At 42.5% G+C, this 21,730-nt stretch overlaps 7 protein-coding genes and 1 pseudogene across 7 annotated transcripts; 3 read left to right on the forward strand and 5 right to left on the reverse strand.

Moving 5' to 3' along the window:
- LOC128727052 (cuticle protein 19-like) lies at positions 1–390 on the forward strand. The gene has a single exon (XM_053820912.1). It carries the CDS (start codon positions 1–3, stop codon positions 388–390), a length of 390 nt encoding a protein of 129 aa, XP_053676887.1.
- Positions 391–1,551: 1,161 nt separating this feature from the next.
- Positions 1,552–1,983, forward strand: LOC128727057 (cuticle protein 19-like). The gene has a single exon (XM_053820918.1). The coding sequence runs from the start codon at positions 1,594–1,596 to the stop codon at positions 1,981–1,983; it is 390 nt and encodes a 129-aa protein (XP_053676893.1). The 5' UTR covers positions 1,552–1,593.
- A 1,459-nt stretch (positions 1,984–3,442) lies between these two features.
- On the reverse strand, positions 3,443–3,874 carry LOC128727056 (cuticle protein 19-like). The gene has a single exon (XM_053820917.1). It carries the CDS (start codon positions 3,830–3,832, stop codon positions 3,443–3,445), a length of 390 nt encoding a protein of 129 aa, XP_053676892.1. The 5' UTR covers positions 3,833–3,874.
- A 1,123-nt stretch (positions 3,875–4,997) lies between these two features.
- On the reverse strand, positions 4,998–7,625 carry LOC128724958 (uncharacterized). The gene is made up of 3 exons (XM_053818679.1): positions 7,617–7,625; positions 7,191–7,530; positions 4,998–5,410 (listed from the first exon to the last, which is right to left on the reverse strand). The coding sequence occupies exons 1-3, from the start codon at positions 7,623–7,625 to the stop codon at positions 4,998–5,000; spliced, it is 762 nt and encodes a 253-aa protein (XP_053674654.1).
- A 452-nt stretch (positions 7,626–8,077) lies between these two features.
- On the forward strand, positions 8,078–9,204 carry LOC128724959 (cuticle protein 7-like; annotated as a pseudogene).
- Positions 9,205–10,054: 850 nt separating this feature from the next.
- Positions 10,055–10,558, reverse strand: LOC128727055 (cuticle protein 19-like). The gene is made up of 3 exons (XM_053820916.1): positions 10,550–10,558; positions 10,197–10,486; positions 10,055–10,091 (listed from the first exon to the last, which is right to left on the reverse strand). The coding sequence occupies exons 1-3, from the start codon at positions 10,556–10,558 to the stop codon at positions 10,055–10,057; spliced, it is 336 nt and encodes a 111-aa protein (XP_053676891.1).
- A 1,483-nt stretch (positions 10,559–12,041) lies between these two features.
- Positions 12,042–12,560, reverse strand: LOC128727054 (cuticle protein 19-like). The gene is made up of 3 exons (XM_053820915.1): positions 12,552–12,560; positions 12,172–12,461; positions 12,042–12,078 (listed from the first exon to the last, which is right to left on the reverse strand). The coding sequence occupies exons 1-3, from the start codon at positions 12,558–12,560 to the stop codon at positions 12,042–12,044; spliced, it is 336 nt and encodes a 111-aa protein (XP_053676890.1).
- A 1,569-nt stretch (positions 12,561–14,129) lies between these two features.
- On the reverse strand, positions 14,130–15,517 carry LOC128727785 (uncharacterized). Its single transcript, XM_053821728.1, has 3 exons — positions 15,509–15,517; positions 14,434–14,935; positions 14,130–14,362 (listed from the first exon to the last, which is right to left on the reverse strand). The coding sequence occupies exons 1-3, from the start codon at positions 15,515–15,517 to the stop codon at positions 14,130–14,132; spliced, it is 744 nt and encodes a 247-aa protein (XP_053677703.1).
- Between the last annotated feature and the right edge of the window lie 6,213 nt (positions 15,518–21,730).

Genomic DNA, 21,730 nt, shown 5'->3' on the forward strand with positions numbered 1-21,730 from the left:
ATGATGAAACTGACCATCGTCGTCCTGGCCGTCCTGGCTGTCGTTGCTGCAGGAGAATACGAGCACCACGACTATCATTCGCATCCGAGCTACAAGTTCGAGTACGGCGTGAAGGACCCCCACACTGGTGACCACAAGAGCCAGTGGGAACATCGGGATGGAGATGTCGTCAAGGGAGCCTATACCCTGCATGAAGCTGATGGAACCGAGCGAGTGGTCGAGTACTCGTCGGACAAGCACAATGGATTCCAGGCTCACGTAAAGCGTGTGGGTCATGCTCATCATCCGGAGGTGTATGGACATCATGAAGAGGGTCACTCGTATGGTGGACACGGACACGGACATGCCAGCAGCTACGCCAACGGAAACCTTTACCAGCACCATCATTGAGAACGATCAACGATTGCTAGATACCAGTTCCTGTGATTTGAAGATGAATAAATATTAACATTACCCCAAATGAATCCATTTCGTGTTTATCTTTTACTGTTTATCTTTTTCTTTTTCTGTTTTGTCTGTGGCTTTATTTTGATTGTAAAAAGTTATCTTTTGTTCATTTGACTCCATGGAAGGAGTATTTATGTTGGATTATATTCACAAATAATATTCATTCTTCTTTGACCCTATAAAATATACTTGTTCGATATGATTGATTACTCACATTGAACCTCGATCATACATAGAAAAATATGGATATTGTATCAATGAGTTGTATTTGTAGATGTTATGTTTCACATGTTTTTTTTAATAATGTTATAATACATATGTGAAAATATTATTTTTTATATGCTTCATTTCGATGCAATCGAAATATTAGATCAACATACTCCATGCATTATCACACACTTTAAAAGGGAAAAGTAACGCATGAAAGTATTCATTATTCTTCTATCAGCAGAGTATCATTTAATTTACAAATTGCTTAAAAACATGCTTTACATAAAATTGTTCAAGGAATGCAATTGAACAAAACTAAAATCTTATTGCTCATATAATGAAAAATAAACTGACATAATGATCGAATAGCTAAACAAACCCTAATAAATTCCATATTCAAGACTAAATTTAAACCCAAATTGATTTTATCATTTCTCTGTATTACGCAACATAAAAACATTTGAAAAGAACTAATTGGACAATAAAACTTTTCAGCCTACCACATCAAGTTTTTTCCTAAGAACATTTCAAGCCCTGTACTAACTGTATTATATTTATTGTAAGTTCTGAAAATTTATTCTAAAGAACATAGCTGATACATTCAGAAACTTCGTGTTCACAAAGTTTTGCAAATAAAACGCCGTTAAAAAATGGAGAGTGCAAAATAGCAGTAAATAATTTCCAGAAGGATCTTTGTTTTGTAAGATATACCAAATGCAAAGGATACCATAGGTCCAACGTTCCATATTGTACACGCAAGGTCATCTCATTACATGTTGAGCACATGGACCGATGAAAGGAAGTCTAGCATTCCGGCCCTACTCTTGCAAAGCGTATTTAAGCTCCCATGCTTGGTCGAACCACCATCAGTCACTCACCAGTCGCAGTTCAATCAACATTCACCCGTGCTCCAAACACCAAAGAATCATTACCAAAATGATGAAATTGACCATCGTTGTCCTGGCCGTCCTGGCTGTCGTTGCTGCAGGAGAATACGAGCACCACGACTACCATTCGCATCCGAGCTACAAGTTCGAGTACGGCGTGAAGGACCCCCACACTGGTGATCACAAGAGCCAGTGGGAACATCGAGATGGAGATGTCGTCAAGGGAGCCTATACCCTGCATGAGGCCGATGGAACTGAGCGAGTGGTCGAGTACTCGTCGGACAAGCACAACGGATTCCAGGCTCACGTAAAGCGTGTGGGTCATGCTCACCATCCGGAGGTGTATGGACATCATGAGGAGGGTCACTCGTATGGTGGACACGGACATGGACATGCCAGCAGCTACGCCAATGGAAACCTCTATCAGCACCATCACTGAATCTGTTTACAACTGTATCGATCTGAAACAAAGAACTAAATAAATTTTAAATGATTTACAGTCCATTTTAATTTGTTTTGTATTTTTTGAATATTAGCCTCATTTTCATAATGTGGTCATGTGTTTTAATGCAATATGGCGATTTTTATAAAGGGGAAATACGAAAATTCATTCGTTTATCTCCTAGATAAGAATGAAGAGATTGTTTCTATGTATCATGTGCACTCAAAGCTTTATGAACACATAATTTAACGTACTGAAACACGTTATAAAGCTGTATAGTTTAAGTGCTAATGTATTTGAAAAAAGTGTAAAATTATTTAAATTTATAAATGAAATGATCACTTTTAAATGTCTCTACGGCCATCGTACAAACATGGTACATGATTATCAGCATTATTAGCCGTGCGTACCTTAACACTTGGTTTAAATCATTCTACGAGGAATCCTTTAAAACTCAGGTTGTTAAATCAATGCTGAACTGCTTTATGACATTGAAAATAAATGCTTAGTTCAATACACTTATGAAAAATGCAAGTCTTACTCTCAAATTTTTATTTAATTTTTTGAGTTTAGATATAAATGTATATTGAAAGAAATGTATCACATTCTGAAGAAAACTATTTTGTCCATTAGAGCAAACAATTGGACAAAGTTGAAAATTCGAAACATACTCATGCAGCAGACTATTTTTCACGTGTCAAACTTAATGCACCCTAATTCATCAATTGTGCAACATAGCAATCGAATGCATGTTGCTAGGCCAGCGACGCGAATGCCGTGCCGACGAAACGGCATGCGCCACTTTCACACACTGGCTATGGGAACGGCGAACGGCATCGAGGGTGAGCTTGGAGGGCCTTTTCAGGAAATAGTCAAGCGTGAAACCGCTTGAACTTCAAATTCCTTCTGCCACCGGTCGAGGCGGAGTCGCACTCGGATTGGATTTGGGAGCTTTCGTGTGAATTGTAAGCAAGGTTGATTTGTGGGCTTGGTTGTACCATCCATAGCTCCAATCGAAGCCTGTGCATGGTGGCACACCATCTCTGCAGATATTTGCATCATTTTTGGGAGCTAAAATAAAAGCAAAGGGGGAATTCATTTGATTGGCACCAAAACCGGTGGTGGTTTTTGAAATATTCATAATTTTATCAACTGCTTGAATTTTATGTTTTATAAATCCAAAAGGTTGTTGTATGATGTGATGTTACAGGCGTATCCATTTCAACATTTCGGAAGGGATATGATCCTATCGATAGATCATCAATTCACAAGCTCTGTTTTGACTCTGTTCTCTGTTCTCTGTCAACAACATTACATAGCCTCACATAACATCGTATATGACTTTACAAAAACAAAGATGGATTCATTTTGACTACAAGAACTGGAATTTATTCATCTTCAAATCACAGGAACTGGTATCTAGCTCAAGATATCGGTATCTAGCTGTAGATCGTTCTCAATGATGGTGCTGGTACAGGTTTCCGTTGGCGTAGCTGCTGGCATGTCCGTGTCCATGTCCACCATACGAGTGACCCTCTTCATGATGTCCATACACCTCCGGATGGTGAGCATGACCCACACGCTTTACGTGAGCCTGGAATCCGTTGTGCTTGTCCGACGAGTACTCGACCACTCGCTCAGTTCCATCGGCCTCATGCAGGGTATAGGCTCCCTTGACGACATCTCCATCCCGATGTTCCCACTGGCTCTTGTGGTCACCAGTGTGGGGATCCTTCACGCCGTACTCGAACTTGTAGCTCGGATGCGAATGATAGTCGTGGTGCTCGTATTCTCCTGCAGCAACGACAGCCAGGACGGCCAGGACGACGATGGTCAGTTTCATCATTTTGGTAATGATTCTTTGGTGTTTGGAGCACGGGTGAATGTTGATTGAACTGCGACTGGTGAGTGACTGATGGTGGTTCGACCAAGCATGGGAGCTTAAATACGCTTTGCAAGAGTAGGGCCGGAATGCTAGACTTCCTTTCATCGGTCCATGTGCTCAACATGTAATGAGATGACCTTGCGTGACAATATGGAACGTTGGACCTATGGTATACTTTGCATTTGTTATATCTTATAAAACATAGATCCTTTTTGAAAATTATTTACTGCTATTTTGCACTCTCTATTGTTTAACAGCGTTTTATTTACAAAATTTTATAAACACGAAGTTTCTTAATGTATCAGCTATGTTCTTAAGTATAATACAGTTTTATATAATACAGTTAGAACAGGGCTTGAAATGTTCTAAGGAAAAAACTTGATATGGTAGGCTGAAAAGTTTTATTGTCCAATTAGTTCTTTTCAAATGTTTGTATGTTGCGTAATACAGAGAAATGATAAAATCAATTTGTGTTTAAATTTAGTCTTGAATATGGAATTTATTAGGGTTTGTTTAGCTATTCGATCATTATGCAAGTTTATTTTTCATTATTTGAGCAATAAGATTTTAGTTTTGTTCAATTCAATTCCTTGAAAAATTTTATGTTTTGCATGTTTTTAAGCAATTTGTAAATATAAATGATATTTTTCCTTTTCAAAGTGTGTGATAATGCATTGAGTGTGTTGATCTAATATTCCGATTGCAACTCCGATGCTCGAAATGAAGCATAATAAAAATAATATTTTCACATATGTATTATAACATTATTAAAAAAAATCTTGTGAAACATAACATCTACAAATACTACTCATTGATACATTTCCCATGCTTTTCTATGTATGATCGAGGTTCAATGTGAGTAATTAATCATATCGAACAAGTATATTTTATAGGGTCAAAGAAGAATGAATATTATTTGTGAATATAATCCAACATAAATACTCCTTCCATGGAGTCAAATGAACAAAAGATAACTTTTTACAATCAAAATAAAGCCACAGACAAAACAGAAAAAGAAATAAATAAACAGTTAAAGATAAACACGAAATGGATTCATTTGGGGTAATGTTAATATTTATTCATCTTCAAATCACAGGAACTGGTATCTAGCAATCGTTGATCGTTCTCAATGATGGTGCTGATAGAGGTTTCCGTTGGCGTAGCTGCTGGCATGTCCGTGTCCGTGTCCACCATATGAATGACCCTCTTCATGATGTCCATACACCTCCGGATGGTGAGCATGACCCACACGCTTTACGTGAGCCTGGAATCCGTTGTGCTTGTCCGACGAGTACTCGACCACTCGCTCAGTTCCATCAGCTTCATGCAGGGTATAGGCTCCCTTGACGACATCTCCATCCCGATGTTCCCACTGGCTCTTGTGATCACCAGTGTGGGGATCCTTCACGCCGTACTCGAACTTGTAGCTCGGATGCGAATGGTAGTCGTGGTGCTCGTATTCTCCTGCAGCAACGACAGCCAGGACGGCCAGGACGACGATGGTTAGCTTCATCATTTTGTAGGATTTTCTTTGGTTTACTAAGACCACAAGATCGGTTTTCGAATGACGTTCAGAAGGCAACTGTGCTGCTTTGGTATGCATTAGGGCGTTTATATAGTGAACAGCAACGAAATTTGCCCTACCATTTTGTGCCTTTCATTTTGTTACATTTCCATTGGTTTGGGGCGACCTTGAGATCGGTTTTCCGTGATTCAAAATGGCGGGGAGGAATCTACGTCTAAACATACATATATGTATTTATGAATGAGCTTGATCTATATATTTTTTCTATGTGGTCAATATTTTCACGATTTTTGTTTAATATTTCTATTGCAATAGCGTAACAATTCTCGTTAATGTTTTGAGTTGCATGTAATATGCGGCATATTTTCCACGCGTTATCCTAAATAACGATTACTTCATGTATTTATGCTGTGTGTTAGAAGGAGTTATTGCCATCAAACATGGCAGATTTCGTCAGCGAAACAAGTCCAAACAGAGAAAACTCCACCGCATACCGGGAACGCATGTTGACAGTGCTCCCAGAGGCAATTATGAAAAACGGTAATTTGCTTTGCGATGTAGCGACCGTTGATGCACGTCGATGCTCGTGTGCTCGAGTGAGCTTGTACGAGAGCTTGGTTTTATGTAAGCCGTCTCATTGACGAGATGCGGACTCCTCGCAAATGGGATGAAGTGTTATGATTTTTATGTTGTTGTTTTGTTTACGATGCCCTGCTGCCTCTGGTTGTGGGGCTCGCGTGGAGCTGCGATACGGGACGCTGTATGGTTCCGATCGTAGCGTGCCCGGTTTGTGATGTAACCTTGCTATGGTGGAGGATGCACCCTATGCTGTGGAGTCATAGTGTGCTCTGATCTGAGTTTTATTTGGATTGAATTTGTGGTTGTGCTTAAATGGAATGTATTGTTTCGGAAAATAATTGGAAACTAGCGATTTTTTGCTCGAAACAATATGATTCAACTTGTTTGTTTTATTGGTTGTCTAAGCATCGTTACAACAGTGTTATGCGTTAATGTATTCCTTTTCTAAATGAGTGAGTATTAAGTTGATTACAATATATTCATGCTTAGCATACCATCATTTACAAAACAATATTATTTTGGCAATTTATAAAAAATGTATTCCGCACAAATTAAATCTATTCAATTTGACCATTTTTGGAATATGGTTTTATACATTTAGTTTTATAATTACATCAATGAAAATTATTAAGGATGATGTAAAAAGGAATACATGGATATAATATTGAAGAATTAGTAGAAATAATTGGGTAAGGGATTTGGTAACTAATGTGAAACTGTAACATAAAACACGAGTAGAGCTCAGCTAGAAATCAAAAAGCGTCTGATTTACTGGGAAAGCATTTCATACACCAGTGAAAATCTTTTCGATCAAGATGGGATCAGAAGGATCATGATGCAAACGTTTTGATATATTTCTGGCAAAGTATTGCATTGCGAATTGGATTGTAATTAATACGTTTGAAATACAATACAAAAGAAATGAGAAAACCTAACAAACCGCAGAATTTCAACAAACAAAGGATTTCAACCTTATATTAACATCATCACAATGAATCTTCTTTCCGGGTGTCCTACAAACAAATCATCAAATCTGTTTTCGGTGGTGTATATTTCTAAGCGTTTGCCATCTTGTAAAGGATTTTTTGTTTAGTACGATATCACATTCGGGATAGGAAAAAGATGCTCCAGCTCTAACGTAGGCCGGATGCTACGACGGATTGAGCGTTGCACATTAACGCTACATCTCCTTTCAGAGCGGTGGGTCCTAGTAATGGTGTCCTCCGTACACCTGCGGGTGGTGAGCATGTCCAACCTTCTTGACGACAGCCTCGAAGCCACTGTGCTTGTCCGATTTGTACTCAACCACACGCTCGGTTCCATCAGCCTCATGCAACGAGTACTGTCCCTTGACGACATCTCCATCGCGCACCTCCCACTGGCTCTTGTGGTCCCCGGTGTGAGGGTCCTTCACGCCATACTCGAACTTGTACTTGGGGTAAGCGTAGTAATCCTTCGGCTCCTCGTGGTGGTGGCCATACCCGCTAAGACCATGCTCTCCACCGTAGTACTGCGCGGACGCAACCACGGCCAGACAGGCGACGATGGCGATGATCTAAAATTGGGGCGACCAAACGACAATCAGTGAGACAGTTCCTGGTAACGTTCGGGCAGATGACAGTTCGGTTCGACAGGACTTACTTTGAACATGCTGCTAATTGGCTGCTGCGAGTGCTGTCGACGGTGAGGCTAATGTGAAACTGATACCTTACCCTGGCACGCGCTCGCCTATTTATACACCGACCGAAGCAGCCACCGCGGACCGCCTCCCGGTAGCAGGCGAAACCGAAAGGCGCACCCCCGAAAGCGCACAGCATAACCCGATTGTTATAACATCGAGCGGCACGGGTGAGCGCGTCCGCCCGCCCAGTGGAGAAGGCCTCACAGCTCAAAGGATGGTCCGCAGGCGAACATGCGACCGGCAGCCGCTTCTGGTACACGATGACAACGCGGTGGCCCGGTGGCGCGGTATGGTGGCCCAGATTGCGGGGTGGCCGGCCACGGATCGAGGAAAAAAAGAAAGAAAACCCAACGCCAGCACCGAAGGGGCCGAACCCGGAGTTTCTTCGGTTGGGTGGGAGACTTTTTCGACCACCACGTCAATGGTGGTCACTTTTCGCCGGAATGGAAATGTATGCACACGCTTGCCCACCCTCACACGTTATGTTCTGCGCGTGCGTTTACTGTGTGGTGGTTTTTACCGGCCACGGTACGGGCTTTTCTATCCGCGTACGGACCCACCGATTGCACATAATGCCCATTAAAGCTGATCGGTAATGTGTGCGTCGTCGCGGCGAGCGGTGCAATTATTTTGCGATCCATTTTGATCTGACAGCTGGCGTGGCGAGAGTAGAATAATGGTGGCGATCGCACGAGGCCGTATCCGAGCCCACGTCACATGAAGATGTTTGGAAAATGAGCGATGGAAAATTGCGCTTCTCGAGCGTGCGTACACATTTTTCCGAAGTGGTTCCGAATGACATTCTTGCGTTGATTGGTTTGCAACTGATGATTCCGCGCTGGAAAATTCCCAAGATCTTGTTCTGACCATGGAAGATGATCATTGACAAGTGTGAGGGTGAACATAATTTGCTTGTAGGCTTTCTGATTTTTAATTACAAATTGTGAGTACAAAATTATTGACGTCAGCACTGCTAGGTGACGAGTTGAAAATGTCCCTGAGAGGTAGGTATAAAGCCACGGGATCAACATCGGAACTAGCATCAGTTCAGTTGCAACTTGCAGTTTGAGCACATATCATCATCAAACCCAGCTCATCATGTTCAAGGTACGTTGGCGAAGAATATAGAACATTTTCTAAGTGATCCTTTTGACGATCTTCCTGTTTTAGGTTCTAGCCCTGATTGCCTGCCTGGCCATCGTCGCGTCGGCCCAGTATCATGGCGAGTACGAGCACAAGGAGCATTACGCTCACCCGAAGTACAAGTTCGAGTACGGCGTGAAGGACCCTCACACTGGTGACCACAAGACACAGTGGGAGGTGCGTGATGGAGATGTCGTCAAGGGAGCCTACACCCTGCATGAGGCAGATGGAACTGAGCGCGTGGTCGAGTACAAATCGGACAGCCACAATGGTTTCGAGGCAAACGTCAAGAAAGTTGGACATGCTCATCATCCGCAGGTCTATGGAGGACATTCTTCCCACGGACACCACGAGTACGGTCATGGATCAGGATCAAGCTACGCCAACGTCGACAAGCACTACTAAGATGGCACGACTGGTAAACGGACCTAAGAGCGTTGACAATGTTAAGATGTGGCGTAAGAAAGTAAACTGTTGTTAAACCCTTGCAATCATTTTGTATTTGTCATTGAACTTGTTTCTGGATTATCAATATTGATTGTTTTTTGAAAATGTATTAAGTCAAATTTTTGTTGGAATGATCAAGGATCTTAAGGAGGGAAGCGAGAAGAAAAAAATCCATATCATGTTTATAATTTAAAACAAAAAAGAAGTTTTTACTATTGAGGTTACTGAAGCATTAAAGGTTGCGAGCCAAACATAAACGAATCCACAGCTAGGAAGGTTGATTTCAGTTGAAGTTAAAGATTATTGATACATTGTTGTGAAAGATATGTAAGAAGCATTGTTTAAAAATCCAATTTCTGATTATTTTGCATATTTTTGAATTGATTCCCTTGTAATGTACAAATGTGTTACCGCGCGATGCAATGTTTATCTTTAATGTAAAAGAAGCTCTTAAGAGCCTGTTTGAAATATCGCAGATGTATCAGTATACATAAAATTATATAAACATCTGAATAGTAACAATAATTATATGGGATCTTCCTTTTTGCTACTAGAAATTGTAATTTGGAGATAGTATTTGTGTTCTTAATTAAATGAGAGTTTCAGTAGCCAAGAAAAACTGCACTGACACAGTTCTCCATTTCCATACAGTGGTAAATATTCAAAAAGAAAGAACATATTTGATACTGTTATCTAAGGAAAAAGTTATAAAAAGAGCGAAAGGATTATACGTTGGAAAGAAGAATATATTTTTTCAATGTATCACATATTCATTTGGTGTTTTGGGAATCTGTGTTCAGAATTTTGTTCAATAGTGTTTGTCAACGTTGACATAGCTGGCACCAGAGTGTCCATGGTGGACATGATGTTCCGGAACGTGCACCGGAGCGTGGACGGGAACATGAACTGGGACGTGAACAGGAACATGGACAGGGTGGCTTTCATACTTTTGCGGGTGATGAGCATGTCCAACTTTCTTCACGTTTGCCTCGAAACCATTGTGGCTATCCGATTTGTATTCAACCACGCGCTCGGTTCCATCAGCCTCATGGAGGGTGTAGACTCCTTTGACGACATCTCCGTCGCGTTCTTCCCACTGTGTCTTATGATCACCAGTGTGGGGATCCTTCACGCCGTACTCGAACTTGTACTTCGGGTGAGCGTAATGCTCCTTGTGCTCGTGTTCTCCATGGTATTGTGCCGAGGCGACGATGGCCAGGCAGGCAATCAGGGCCAGAATCTAGCGTAAGGAGTAAGTTAAACGGTGAAGGCTCCTGCTGGTTGAAATCCAGGATCATCTTACCTTGAACATTGTTGAATGGGTTGATGCTGTTGTGCACAAAAGGCGTGTTACAATTGAACTGATGACAGCTGAGATGGTGATCATCTGCTTTATACTCCTCACTCAGGGACACCTGATCGTTGGGCGTCTTCATTGCCTGTACATTGCTTTTCACGTACTCCTACGCCACAAATTTTCGTGGGGATAAACGGTTGCATACGTTATTGTTTCTCAAGATATGGTTTCTCATATGTATGGTCGCGCAATCAAATGAGTATAATTGGTTTGTGATGCCTGTTGATGTGGGTTCAATGGTTGGTTCTCGTGAAAACCGTTATTTTTAATTGTTATGCCATACATTATTGCTTCAAATTAATGAAACAGCTGCTCGATCATTTTAAGGTTTAAAAAACACAGAAACCTGTTTCATACAAGAGCCGTGAGCATTGGCTGTACAGTAAAAATCCATGTTGAATCAGGAAAGTTTTTTAAATTTAATGTAATCATTTTAGTGTTTCGAGCGGGATTTTGGTATTCGAATAAATGGCTTTACTTTGAAACTATAAAATACATCCTATTTTTTTGACAAATGCACTCTTGAACAAAGAATATTGATATTTCAGATAAATTTTCGTATACTATGAAGACAACGTAAAAGTTTGGTGTGTATCATTTTTCAACATCCTTGAATCTTTAACTTAAAGCGTAGAACAAATTTTCATGTTAAACCATATCCGAAAACAAATGATTGTTTTACGTTGAATTCGTAAAAGTTTCTGACTTATTTGGGAAACTGTTAAAAAATAATTTTGTTTCACTTTATGTTTATTTATGTATATCTCATGGTGGTGCCATCGATTCTATAGATGCAATTTTGATCACGTTTTTAGAAATTTCTTCAACATCAATTGCGTTGGAGGCAACATTTGATCGAACCGAAACTGGAACTCGAAATGCCGATATTGTTATGATGTTGCGCAAAGAAGGTTATCCATGCTGTTGCCGTTAAATATACGGTGGTTTCGTGGATATATATTTCAAAGTATATTGGGATAATTGAAGCAATCTTGTGCATGTCTTTGTCCACAAGATTGATATGCTACAATCACCGATGAACGGACAAAGTGGGACGCGCTCTCGTTAAAATGCAGCATAAGCATAAAAGTAGTCGTTGTTAGGAATGTTGAAAAGAATGTAATTTGTTTTGTCATGGTTGAGTTGGCCTGGATTGTCCATATTTAACTATACATGAAATATTAAATATGCATGAGCGTAATGTTTCAGTAATGAGTTGACAAATGCATTATGTGAAAATGTATTGCTGATAGCAAAGAGAAGTTTTTCACAAAGCATTTTAAAGGGTTTAGCGTATAGGATTGAATAAATAAATATAACAGTTGGAAAAAGCATGTCTATAGTTGCAGAATGCTTCTTTGTAGAAGCTTGTTTTATTGTATCACACATGAGTTTGGTTGTGATGAGGTTTTGGAAACTTCAAAGTACAAGAGATCATTTAGTAGTGCTTGTCGACGTTGACGTAGCTGGCACCGGAGTGTCCGTGATGGACATGGTGTTCCGGAACGTGCACCGGAGCGTGAACGGGAACATGAACTGGGACATGAACTGGGTGGCTCTCATACTTTTGCGGATGATGGGCATGTCCAACTTTCTTCACGTTTGCCTCGAAACCATTGTGGCTGTCCGATTTGTATTCAACCACGCGCTCAGTTCCATCAGCCTCATGGAGGGTGTAGGCTCCCTTGACGACATCTCCATCACGCACCTCCCACTGTGTCTTGTGGTCACCAGTGTGAGGGTCCTTCACGCCGTACTCGAACTTGTACTTCGGGTGAGCGTAATGCTCCTTGTGCTCGTGTTCTTCGTGATACTGGGCCGAGGCAACGATGGCCAGGCAGGCAATCAGGGCGAGAATCTGAAGACAACCGATCAGAGTCACATGATTCCAACGAATTCTTTAGTAAAACGATAATCACGTTCTGAACGTGTGGCATCCTAAACTTACCTTGAACATTTTTTTGGTGGAGTATTGAACTGTTTTTCACTTCGGAGATGGTTTCGATGAGAAAGCTACCGATGAACTGATGCTCTGGGAGTCACGGAACATGAATATTTATATTCGAAACACAGGTGAACATTATTGGATTGTTTGTCTGTTTATTGTCGACAGTTGCATGATCATCACTCATTACTCCCACTGCAGTGACCCGGTCATTGAAGACACGCCACGGCGGTTACGCCTGAACTTGAGCACTGAAATGATGCTGTTCGATGCTCTGGTCCACTTTTCGATTCTATTTTCATTCGGAGGCTATTTTCTTTTTCTTCACATTTTCAGCACGCCATTGCGTAACGGTTTTTGCCAAATCCTCTACACACATTCGTCGGCATACAGGCCAAAGTGTTTTCATTTCATTTCGATTTTGGACTGTATTCAGGGCCGTCATTTGGACATGTATGCAAAATATTGTCAAAGCTCCTGCAAGGACTCATGGACAGCAATTCGTCAAAGACCTCTTCGGACTACTTACACTTTTGTTACGATAATAGTTTTTAGTTCAAGCAGGTAGGAAGTCTATTAAGTGAACAAATATTTTGTGAACAGCAAAGGCAAGTAAATAATCTTAAGTTCCCACGTTGGCTGGATATTGTGAGGGATTATGAATGACAGTTTTTGATATCACTTTTTCGTTTTTTATAGAATCAAGCGTAAACAATTTGCTTGCAATTTGAAAAGTCTTTTGAAAATTGGTTTTATCCATGTTTGAAAATTTTTAATAACATCCTGGATATGCTTTAAAATAACAAAGCAAGAAGATAATATCAATCGTAACGTCAATAGTTGAAAATAATTTTTAAATAAAATACTCCTCCTCTTTCTTCAACCATAAATCTCAGACATAAATCGAGCCATAGCCTTTTATGGCTTCGATAGGATAGTTGATGAAAGATGAAGCAAACGGACGATCAAAGAGATGGTATTTCCTTGAAAAGAAACACCTTCCAAAAGGCTGTACATTTTAAGTTACAAAACTTCCAACTTAATTAGAACCAATAAGAGGTGTATAGCGTCAAGTGTGAAGTCAATGATAACCGGAAGTCCATTTATTATTTTACGTCATCGCCCGAAAATGTTATGCCTTACAAAAATATTAATTCAGTCGCAAGTCAAGCGTGGAATGTCATTCGGCTCGATGAGGCAATAGATGCACCGGACACGAAATTGCGATACAGAGATTTTGTGGTCGTGTTAAAATGCTCTGATCTTATCATCAATTTAGCTTGTCGTACTTTTCAAACACCATCTCAAACTTCAGACAGTCATCATTAAGGATTAGGCAAGGATGTGTTCGCTTCAATCACAGATAGGTTTATTAAAAAAAGAACACGGGCATTAGCCGTCTGACCAGCTGCTAGTGAGAACACGCGGCTTTGCCCAACAGTGTTTGCGTTAACGATAATAAATAAGCCTCCTTTTCTGAATATGCGGCGCGGTTTAGAGTGATCTAGGTAATCTCAACGGCATTTCGTCCATCGACAGCCTCGTTTAGCTCGCTGGCATCTTCATTGGTGATCTTCGGGTTTAGTGCTGCTTCCAGACCTTAGCGTAGCTGGTGGCACCCTTGCTGTAGTGATCACCGGTCGCATATGCTCCGGCATAGTTACCGATGTAGCCGTAGGTGTTGTGTTGCTTCACCGGTTCCGGGTGATGAGCATGGCCGAACTTCTTCACCACTGCGTTGAAGCCGTTGTGGTCGTCCGAGGTGTACTCAACGACACGGGTTGTTCCGTCAGCCTCCTTTAGCATGTATCCACCTGAAGAAGATGCGAGAGAGTATTTAGAACCAAACCCTTCGTAGATTAGCTGTTGGGGAATCAACACATACCCTTCACGACGTCTCCATCACGGAATTCCCACTGCTTCTTGTGATCTCCGGTGTGCGGGTCATCTACGCCATACTCGAAGCTGTACTTGGGGTAGGCGTTGTACTCGTCGTACTTCTTGGCATATCCGGAATCGTGCTGACCGTACTGGTAGTTGTCGTACAGGTGTGAGCCGTGCTTTCCACCGTACAGGGTGCTGTAGTCGTTACCCTCGCTATAGCTAGTGGCTGGAGCTTCGTGATGGTGGTACTCATGCGACTCCCCGAGGTACTTGTCGTTGCTCAGCACAAGCTGTGGCTCTTCTTGGTGGTAGTGATGATGATCCTGCAGCAGCTCGACCGGATAGGACACGGCCAGCTGAGGTTCCGGCACATGATGCACGTGCTCCAGCATGTGATGGTGCTCCGGGACGTGATGATGCTTCGTGACGAAGGCATACTGGGCTGGTTCAACCGGGGCCGACTGGACGGCCGTCGCCGCCAGGATGGCAATAGCTGATACAAACTATGGTGGGAATATGAGAAATTAGACATATACTAGGTTGCTATTGAGAGGATGTTGAAGATACATCTAGCTATCAATGTGTAACCCTGCTAGGAATACTTCACTATACGAAACTTGGTTTGTTTATGCATTTCGTTGCATAAAGAAAAATTGAAACATGGAAAGGTAAGGTCTGTTTGATCCCAAAGTAATTCAAGAAGATGTCATTAAAAATTCCATTTTCAAACTCTTTGAATGCTCTAGAAGAACCTTCTTGTCCCTGATATGAAACATTTCATGAATACAGGTCACGAAACAATATTCTAGGCATAACTGATCTAAAATTATTCCCAAAATATATCTAGAACGTTGGTAGTCAATTGTTCATTGCCTTGTCAATTATATTATCTAACTAATAATTCTGACATTTAGTCAAGCTCTGTACTCTGAACACAGTAACTTTTCTGAGTAACAAGGAATCACTGGAATAATTTGCCACTTCACTGGAGTTCACTGTATCAAATGAAAAACCCCACAATATTAATGCTAAGATTTCGATGATTTTGTGTACAGTATAGCACTGTGCAAACTCACTCGCAACATTCTGAAGGCGACACTAGACACCGACTGTTCTACCGTGATACGTGAAACTGAAGAAACACTGCGGCTGCGGAACTGTACTGTACTCACTGCACCTCAACTGGCTCGTCTGATGGTGTTCTGAGTTCAGTCGAACGGTTTTATAAGGGTTCGAGGTGGATGCACACGCCACTCAAACGCACACGGGTCCGCCCTGCTCCAACCGTGCAACTGATTCTCGAGGACATCCACGCCTCACCACACGGCCCACGCTCCGGTTCAAAGAACTTCCAAACGGACCTCTTCGGGCAATTAATTGACGCCGGCCTAAACGTGCGCGCGCTCGCAAGTTTGTGTGAGTATGGGTAATTTTCCGAGCCTAACAAACGTGCAAGGGTACGCGTGGTTCGATGTTCTCGCGGTTCGCGGGTCGAAAACCGTGGCCATAAAAATTAACAACACCTTCGAAGCGCGCACGGCCAAATCCCCATCGCTCTCCGTCCGGTGGACAATGGATGTCTTCAGCGGGCGTTTTCCACCCATTTCCAGCGGATGGAAGCAAAAAATAAGAAAAAAACTCCTGCAGCAGTTCGGCGGCGAAAGAAACGAAAGAAAAAAAAATGACGCCAAACTACGTCAGTGGGTCACCATTGGGACCGTGAAGGGGTTTGGGTTGATTTTTTTTCACTTCCAGCATCGAGTGGAAGTGGCGCGAATGGAAAAGCACTTCACGCACGCACGAAATGGTTGCTCGGCCCGGTTCCATGCCCTTTCCGTCGGTGCTAGGGGTCGCGCGATCGGTAGAACTGTGGCAACGCTTAATTAGCTGTGGCGTACGTTTGAATTAGCATCGGATTTTTGGTTCAGGTTCACCCAACTCCTCGACTGCGAGTCATTGAAGCGAGGGTGGCTTTGTTTCGTTCGCATGCGTGCAGAACCGGTGGCGCAAACATTCATGCATGCCTGAGAAGCTCATTTGGCAAATCGATTGCCAAAAATGGTATTTTGCGTGGTTTGATAAGGCAGCCCCGACCAGCGATGGGTGGGCACAGTTTTTCTCATGCAAAGCAACGAATGCACTGTTTCGCATGCATTTTATCGGTGCAGTGAGGCGTTCACTAGCTAAGGTGTTCATTAGCGCACGGTGCGAAGTAATTGAGCGACATTCTAGCGAGCTAAAGCCGTGTTCAGGTGGCGTGTTTTCGATTTTTGTGTCACTCGGCCGATGGAATGACGAAACTCGCCAGCCAAGTTATGGAATGCGATCGATCGTGCACGCAGGAAGTAGATGGACACGATCTTGACCACGATAAATGGGTAAAATTAAGGGCGAGGGTTTGAAGGTAACGAGCTCAGCATGAAATGAGAAAACTCACCCGAGTTTCAGTTCATTAATTTCGAGCTCAGCGTGAAGCCTCGAGCACGGGAGCTACATGAGGACTATTTGTCGCCTTTCGATCAATTCGACAGTCCACGATCGCAGCGTTATGACAAATGTGAACTCATTAGCGATGCTGTGGATTAGCATTATCGATTTCATTTATCTCGCTTCGAATGGGTATAATAATTGGTGATTTATCTGTCTCGGCATTACGCAACGTTGCACGCGGGAGATGAATCCATTTGTTATGTCCAATCGCACGCGTTGCATAAATTGATTAAATCATATATTTTTTCCGCCTATTATCATGCGTTTGTCGATGCTTATCCCCTCTCAAAAACTCCACACTACGCTCGATGGGGTTAAAATTAATTATCAACCTGGGCTGAGTTTGGATTGGTGCGCGGCCCGTCCGGAAATGCGTCCGTCAACGCAACGTTAGTAATGGTACCCCCCAAAAACCCGTCCCAGGCTCGTAAATCGACGCTTTCCCATCCGCTGCAGCTCGCCGGCTGCATTGATGGTGCGAAATCGAAACGGTTCGGCTTCGGTTTTATGTCCAATCCGAAATAATTGGGCTGCTTGGTTAAGATAGCTGTCGAACAGCGCACCACCGTGGGGTTTTAATGATGAGATATTGGCTGTCCACTACATGTGTTGATGGTCGTTAACAGTGGAAGATTTGTGTTTTACTATCCGATTGGAATTTCTTCGTGTCATTTGGTGCAGTCTTTTATGCAGTCATGGTAGTCAGAAGTATTTGGTATGTCTAATTTTACAGCGATACAAGAGTTTCATAACAGCAAGTAATTAAAATAGAAATGTTGGCAGGTAAATAGATATTTTACTCAAACGTAAAAGCTTTACTTAAAATAAGTAGAGTTTTGGTTTGACTTCGATTTAATTTGTATTTCGAGCTACATGTTACCTAAAAAAATGAAAGCTGTGACGATTATTCTGATTTTTCTCCTCAAAACTTCAATGCGCATTTGCATACGAAATTTGCAAATGAGTACATACCTTATTACACATACATTACATGGAAGGATTAACCACCCTTCTTCACCGCCGAGACGAGATGGCTAATGAGCCTTCAAACACATCGAACACAAAAAACTTCAAAAGAAACAACCCAGCGTGCGGGTTTTAATAGAGAATCGATCATTAACCATTCGGCGCGTAAGAACTATGGTGATCGTTATGCAATACCGTTTTCGGTGTTCTATACCACGGTGCAGCATTATGCTGCTTTGAGCGCACCTTGCCGCCCAAAACACTTTACCTTTTTTCGCATCTCGTTTCACGTCATGCATCGGCCGCGATCTGTTGGCGCTAGTAAATCGAAACCTTCTGCACCGGCCTTTCTGGCAGGCATAGCGTGCTGGTGTGCGCGCGCTGTTTTTTTTAACGATCCATGATGAAAGTCTGATGTCGCGCCATGACCAGCGCAATTTTGGATGTTTCGTTTTCAAGGTTGAAAAATGGAGCGAAAGAAATCGACGTCGCCCTGTGGCTCAAGGTGAGCGGTGTGGGCTTGATTTACGGTGAGCAGACGTGCCGAGGTAAAATAGAAATCAAGCCAACGCGTTTTGGGGTACCGGTTGTAATAATTGGTGTTGACGTTCAATTTCAATATATCAAACTAGTTGAAAAGTTAAAACAATTTCAGGTAGTCAAAATACTAAGCAAGGATTAACCTATAAATATAATTTGCGTACTAGCCTTTACACATATCTCACTCACATGAAATACTAGTTCTTTTAGGCTTACCTCATGACAGCTCTCATGTAATACACCTGTTTTGGCGTATTTTTTTCTCTGATACAACATCTGTATCAGTTTTTTTTGCTGTTGCCTTCGATTGCAATAATATAATTTGCATATTTGTTTCGGCATGCTTTCAGTTGAGGAAACTTTCTGCACGCTTCGTGAGATGCATTTCCATGTAGGCGAACCTTATCGCCACTCACACGTCGATAAGACTGCTGCCGATGCAGCCGATTGCACGACGATAATGTTGTTTCCACGATACAGGTGAAAACTGGGCACTATTGCTACCGTTTAGATTTGTGGGGCAGCCATAAAGCAGAAGTAAGAAAAAAGTGTAGCAAAAAAACATCAACCAAATAAATCAGGCCTCGTAATTTTCCATTCCAACACCTGCCGGCCGATTATGTTGGGCAGCGGTGGGCCAACATTGTGTGGCTGAGCATCGAATTTATCCCTTTACCGTGAAAACCACTTTGTCATCGAGAGAATCGAGCATACGTCGGCACACGGCACGGACAGGAAAATTGGCCAAACTTTACAAATCCCGAGCACACCAGTAGGCCGTGGGTGAGGCAATCGCTAAGAGCCCAACCGCTCTGGCCGATTCCGGGCGCGCTTGGCCGAAGAGATGGATGGTAAATAGTAGGTACTTATCGAAATGAGTTCAGGTTGCACCCGGCATGCAAGTAGCATGGGTCTTTGCGTCGCCGTTCGATGCTCGATTAGCGCAACATGACAAAGGCAGCATAGGAAAAAAAAGCGCGATCTCGAAGAAAGAGAGAGAGAGAAAAACCATCGAAGACGAATGAAAAGTGTGCCGCATTCCCAGGCGGAGGGACCATCGAAGGTTTATGCCAGTCGCCGTTTGGCGGCCACTAGGGCAGTGGTTGTCATTTTTTCGTCACCGTTTGATGGCAGGATTTTTGTCTCCTTTGGGTGGGGTGACACGAACGTATGCTAGCGAACCGGTGCATGTGCTCGTGTGACACATCGGGAAACGTTTTTCACGGCATCCAATAGCGCAGTGGTGCTTGCGGTGGCGTACTATTGCGAAGGCGACCTCCTGCACTGTTTGGCAAGGGCTCTGTTCCGTGTTGTGGATCAACTGTAGGGAGGAAAAATCGCCACCCTAATTACTGCGAGTGGCCGCGGGTTGATTGATCGGTTTATTTCGTTACGAATATGCTGTGTATCGAGTGGTCGGATAGGAGGTGGAGTTTTTTTTTTCTGCGCGATGATTTTTACTCGCACGGATGACACATTAATACTCGGTTTTGCCTCAGAGGATCGTAAACGGTGGTGGTTGATTTTCGCAAGCGAGCAAGTAATATGCTCTTCACGCTGATTTCCCACTCTGCCTTAGAGGTACGCATTGCGTAGGGAACTCGGGCCAAGCACGTGGTTCGATCTGATCGATTGTGGTGCTGGACCGTCGTGCGTGTGGCATTGCGCGTTTTGGGGTACATGGGTATTATTTCGCGCGTCTGATGAAAGAGTTAAACGAGGAAGAGCCACGATTTGTGAGGAAAGGATGGGCATCAACGCTGGAAAATTAAGGGTTGTGGAGCATATTAGCGATGATGTGAAATTGGGAAAAGATTTCAACCGTTTTCGAGTTCGTAGAGCCGTATGGAGTCATTGTTGTGGTGCTATAATTTCTTCATAAGTATTGCACAATTTGCTCTACTTCTACTTCACAACAAAGCAGAAGCTGAAAAATAACATGGAAAAAGTAGGATTTTGGACATTGATTTTTTCTAATAAAGTTTATTGAAAAATATTAGTTAAAAGGGCATGAAGAGCATAGTTTGTACGTTATTCGTTCCAAGAATGAGTAACGGTACTTTGCCATTGAAACCGTTGTTGCAACATAATTAGTCAGAAGGACGTAGCATGTCTGCACCCAACACTCATTAGAGGCATTTTTCATGTTTTGCCTATGTTTTCAATGAACCAAGCATCAAAAAGGTCCACGGGGGTTTTGCATATCTTAACACAATCAAACCATACCGCGACTGCGTAGTCAATGAGCCAAGTTAATTCAATTCGCGGAAACAAACGCGACCGACGCGTGCCTGATACGGCATGCTACCGATCTTCGAGTCTGGCCTAAACTACGTCAGCGCCGAGCGACTGACCTACATCTGGTCGGAGAAGCGTGCTCCACTGTGCTTGAATAGCTGGAGGGAGAAAGAAAAAATGTACGCGAGAGAGAGAGAGGAAAAGAAAGAAAAAAATGGAGCCTTCACGATTGATGCAATAAGTGCGGCCGAGCGCGAACCTGCGCGCGTGCTCGCGAATGAAGCTGAAAGTGAGGAAAATTATGTTGAACTTGAATTCGATGCTGCTGAAGCGCGCCTCCTTCGAACTCGCTCATGTGCTATTAGTTTTCTTTCGCTCCACTCGTGCTCCGTTTTGCTTGCTCTACTCTTCGGGCATTATGTTTCTCCTCCATTTGTGTTGCCCTTTTTCTCTACGGGATTGCAGACTCTTGGATCGAGGCTCGAGAGGCACTCGGTTTACGATTGATACAGCTAGCTTAGGTGTTAGCCTGGCTCTGATTAATGAGAGTGAGAGTTTTCCCTTCTTTTGATGGAGGCGCGCTCTTGACTTGGGAGCTTTTTTCTTATATTCAGACCCGCTGCCGAAGCTGTTTATGCCGATTGGCTCCATTGTTTTCCCGAAGACGAACTACAATCGAAACCGGACCTGGAGTAGCCGATGTGCATCGGTCATTGCATAATGGTGTATCCCGACTGGCATTTTATTCAAACTGCTTTGTAACAATTGATTATGTGACAACAGATGACAATTTTTTTTTGCGGTGTTTATATGAAATGGAAAGTAACATTACGAAAGAAGTTCATGATTTTTTAATTTTAAAATCATATGAAGAAGAGTTTTTGACAAACTGAACTAATATAAATGTAGAAACCAGTGCCTTGTAGATAAAATCAAAAACCAAAGTATTTTCATTAAATTTGGAAATCGAGCTTATTCCGAAAACAATAATCGTTGAATATGCATAAAAAGACTGACATGACAATTATTGAAAGGGAATTTTCAATGTCATACCGTCAATCGTG

Source organism: Anopheles nili, chromosome 3 (genome assembly GCF_943737925.1).
Source record: "Anopheles nili chromosome 3, idAnoNiliSN_F5_01, whole genome shotgun sequence".
NCBI classification, from domain to species: domain Eukaryota; kingdom Metazoa; phylum Arthropoda; class Insecta; order Diptera; family Culicidae; genus Anopheles; species Anopheles nili.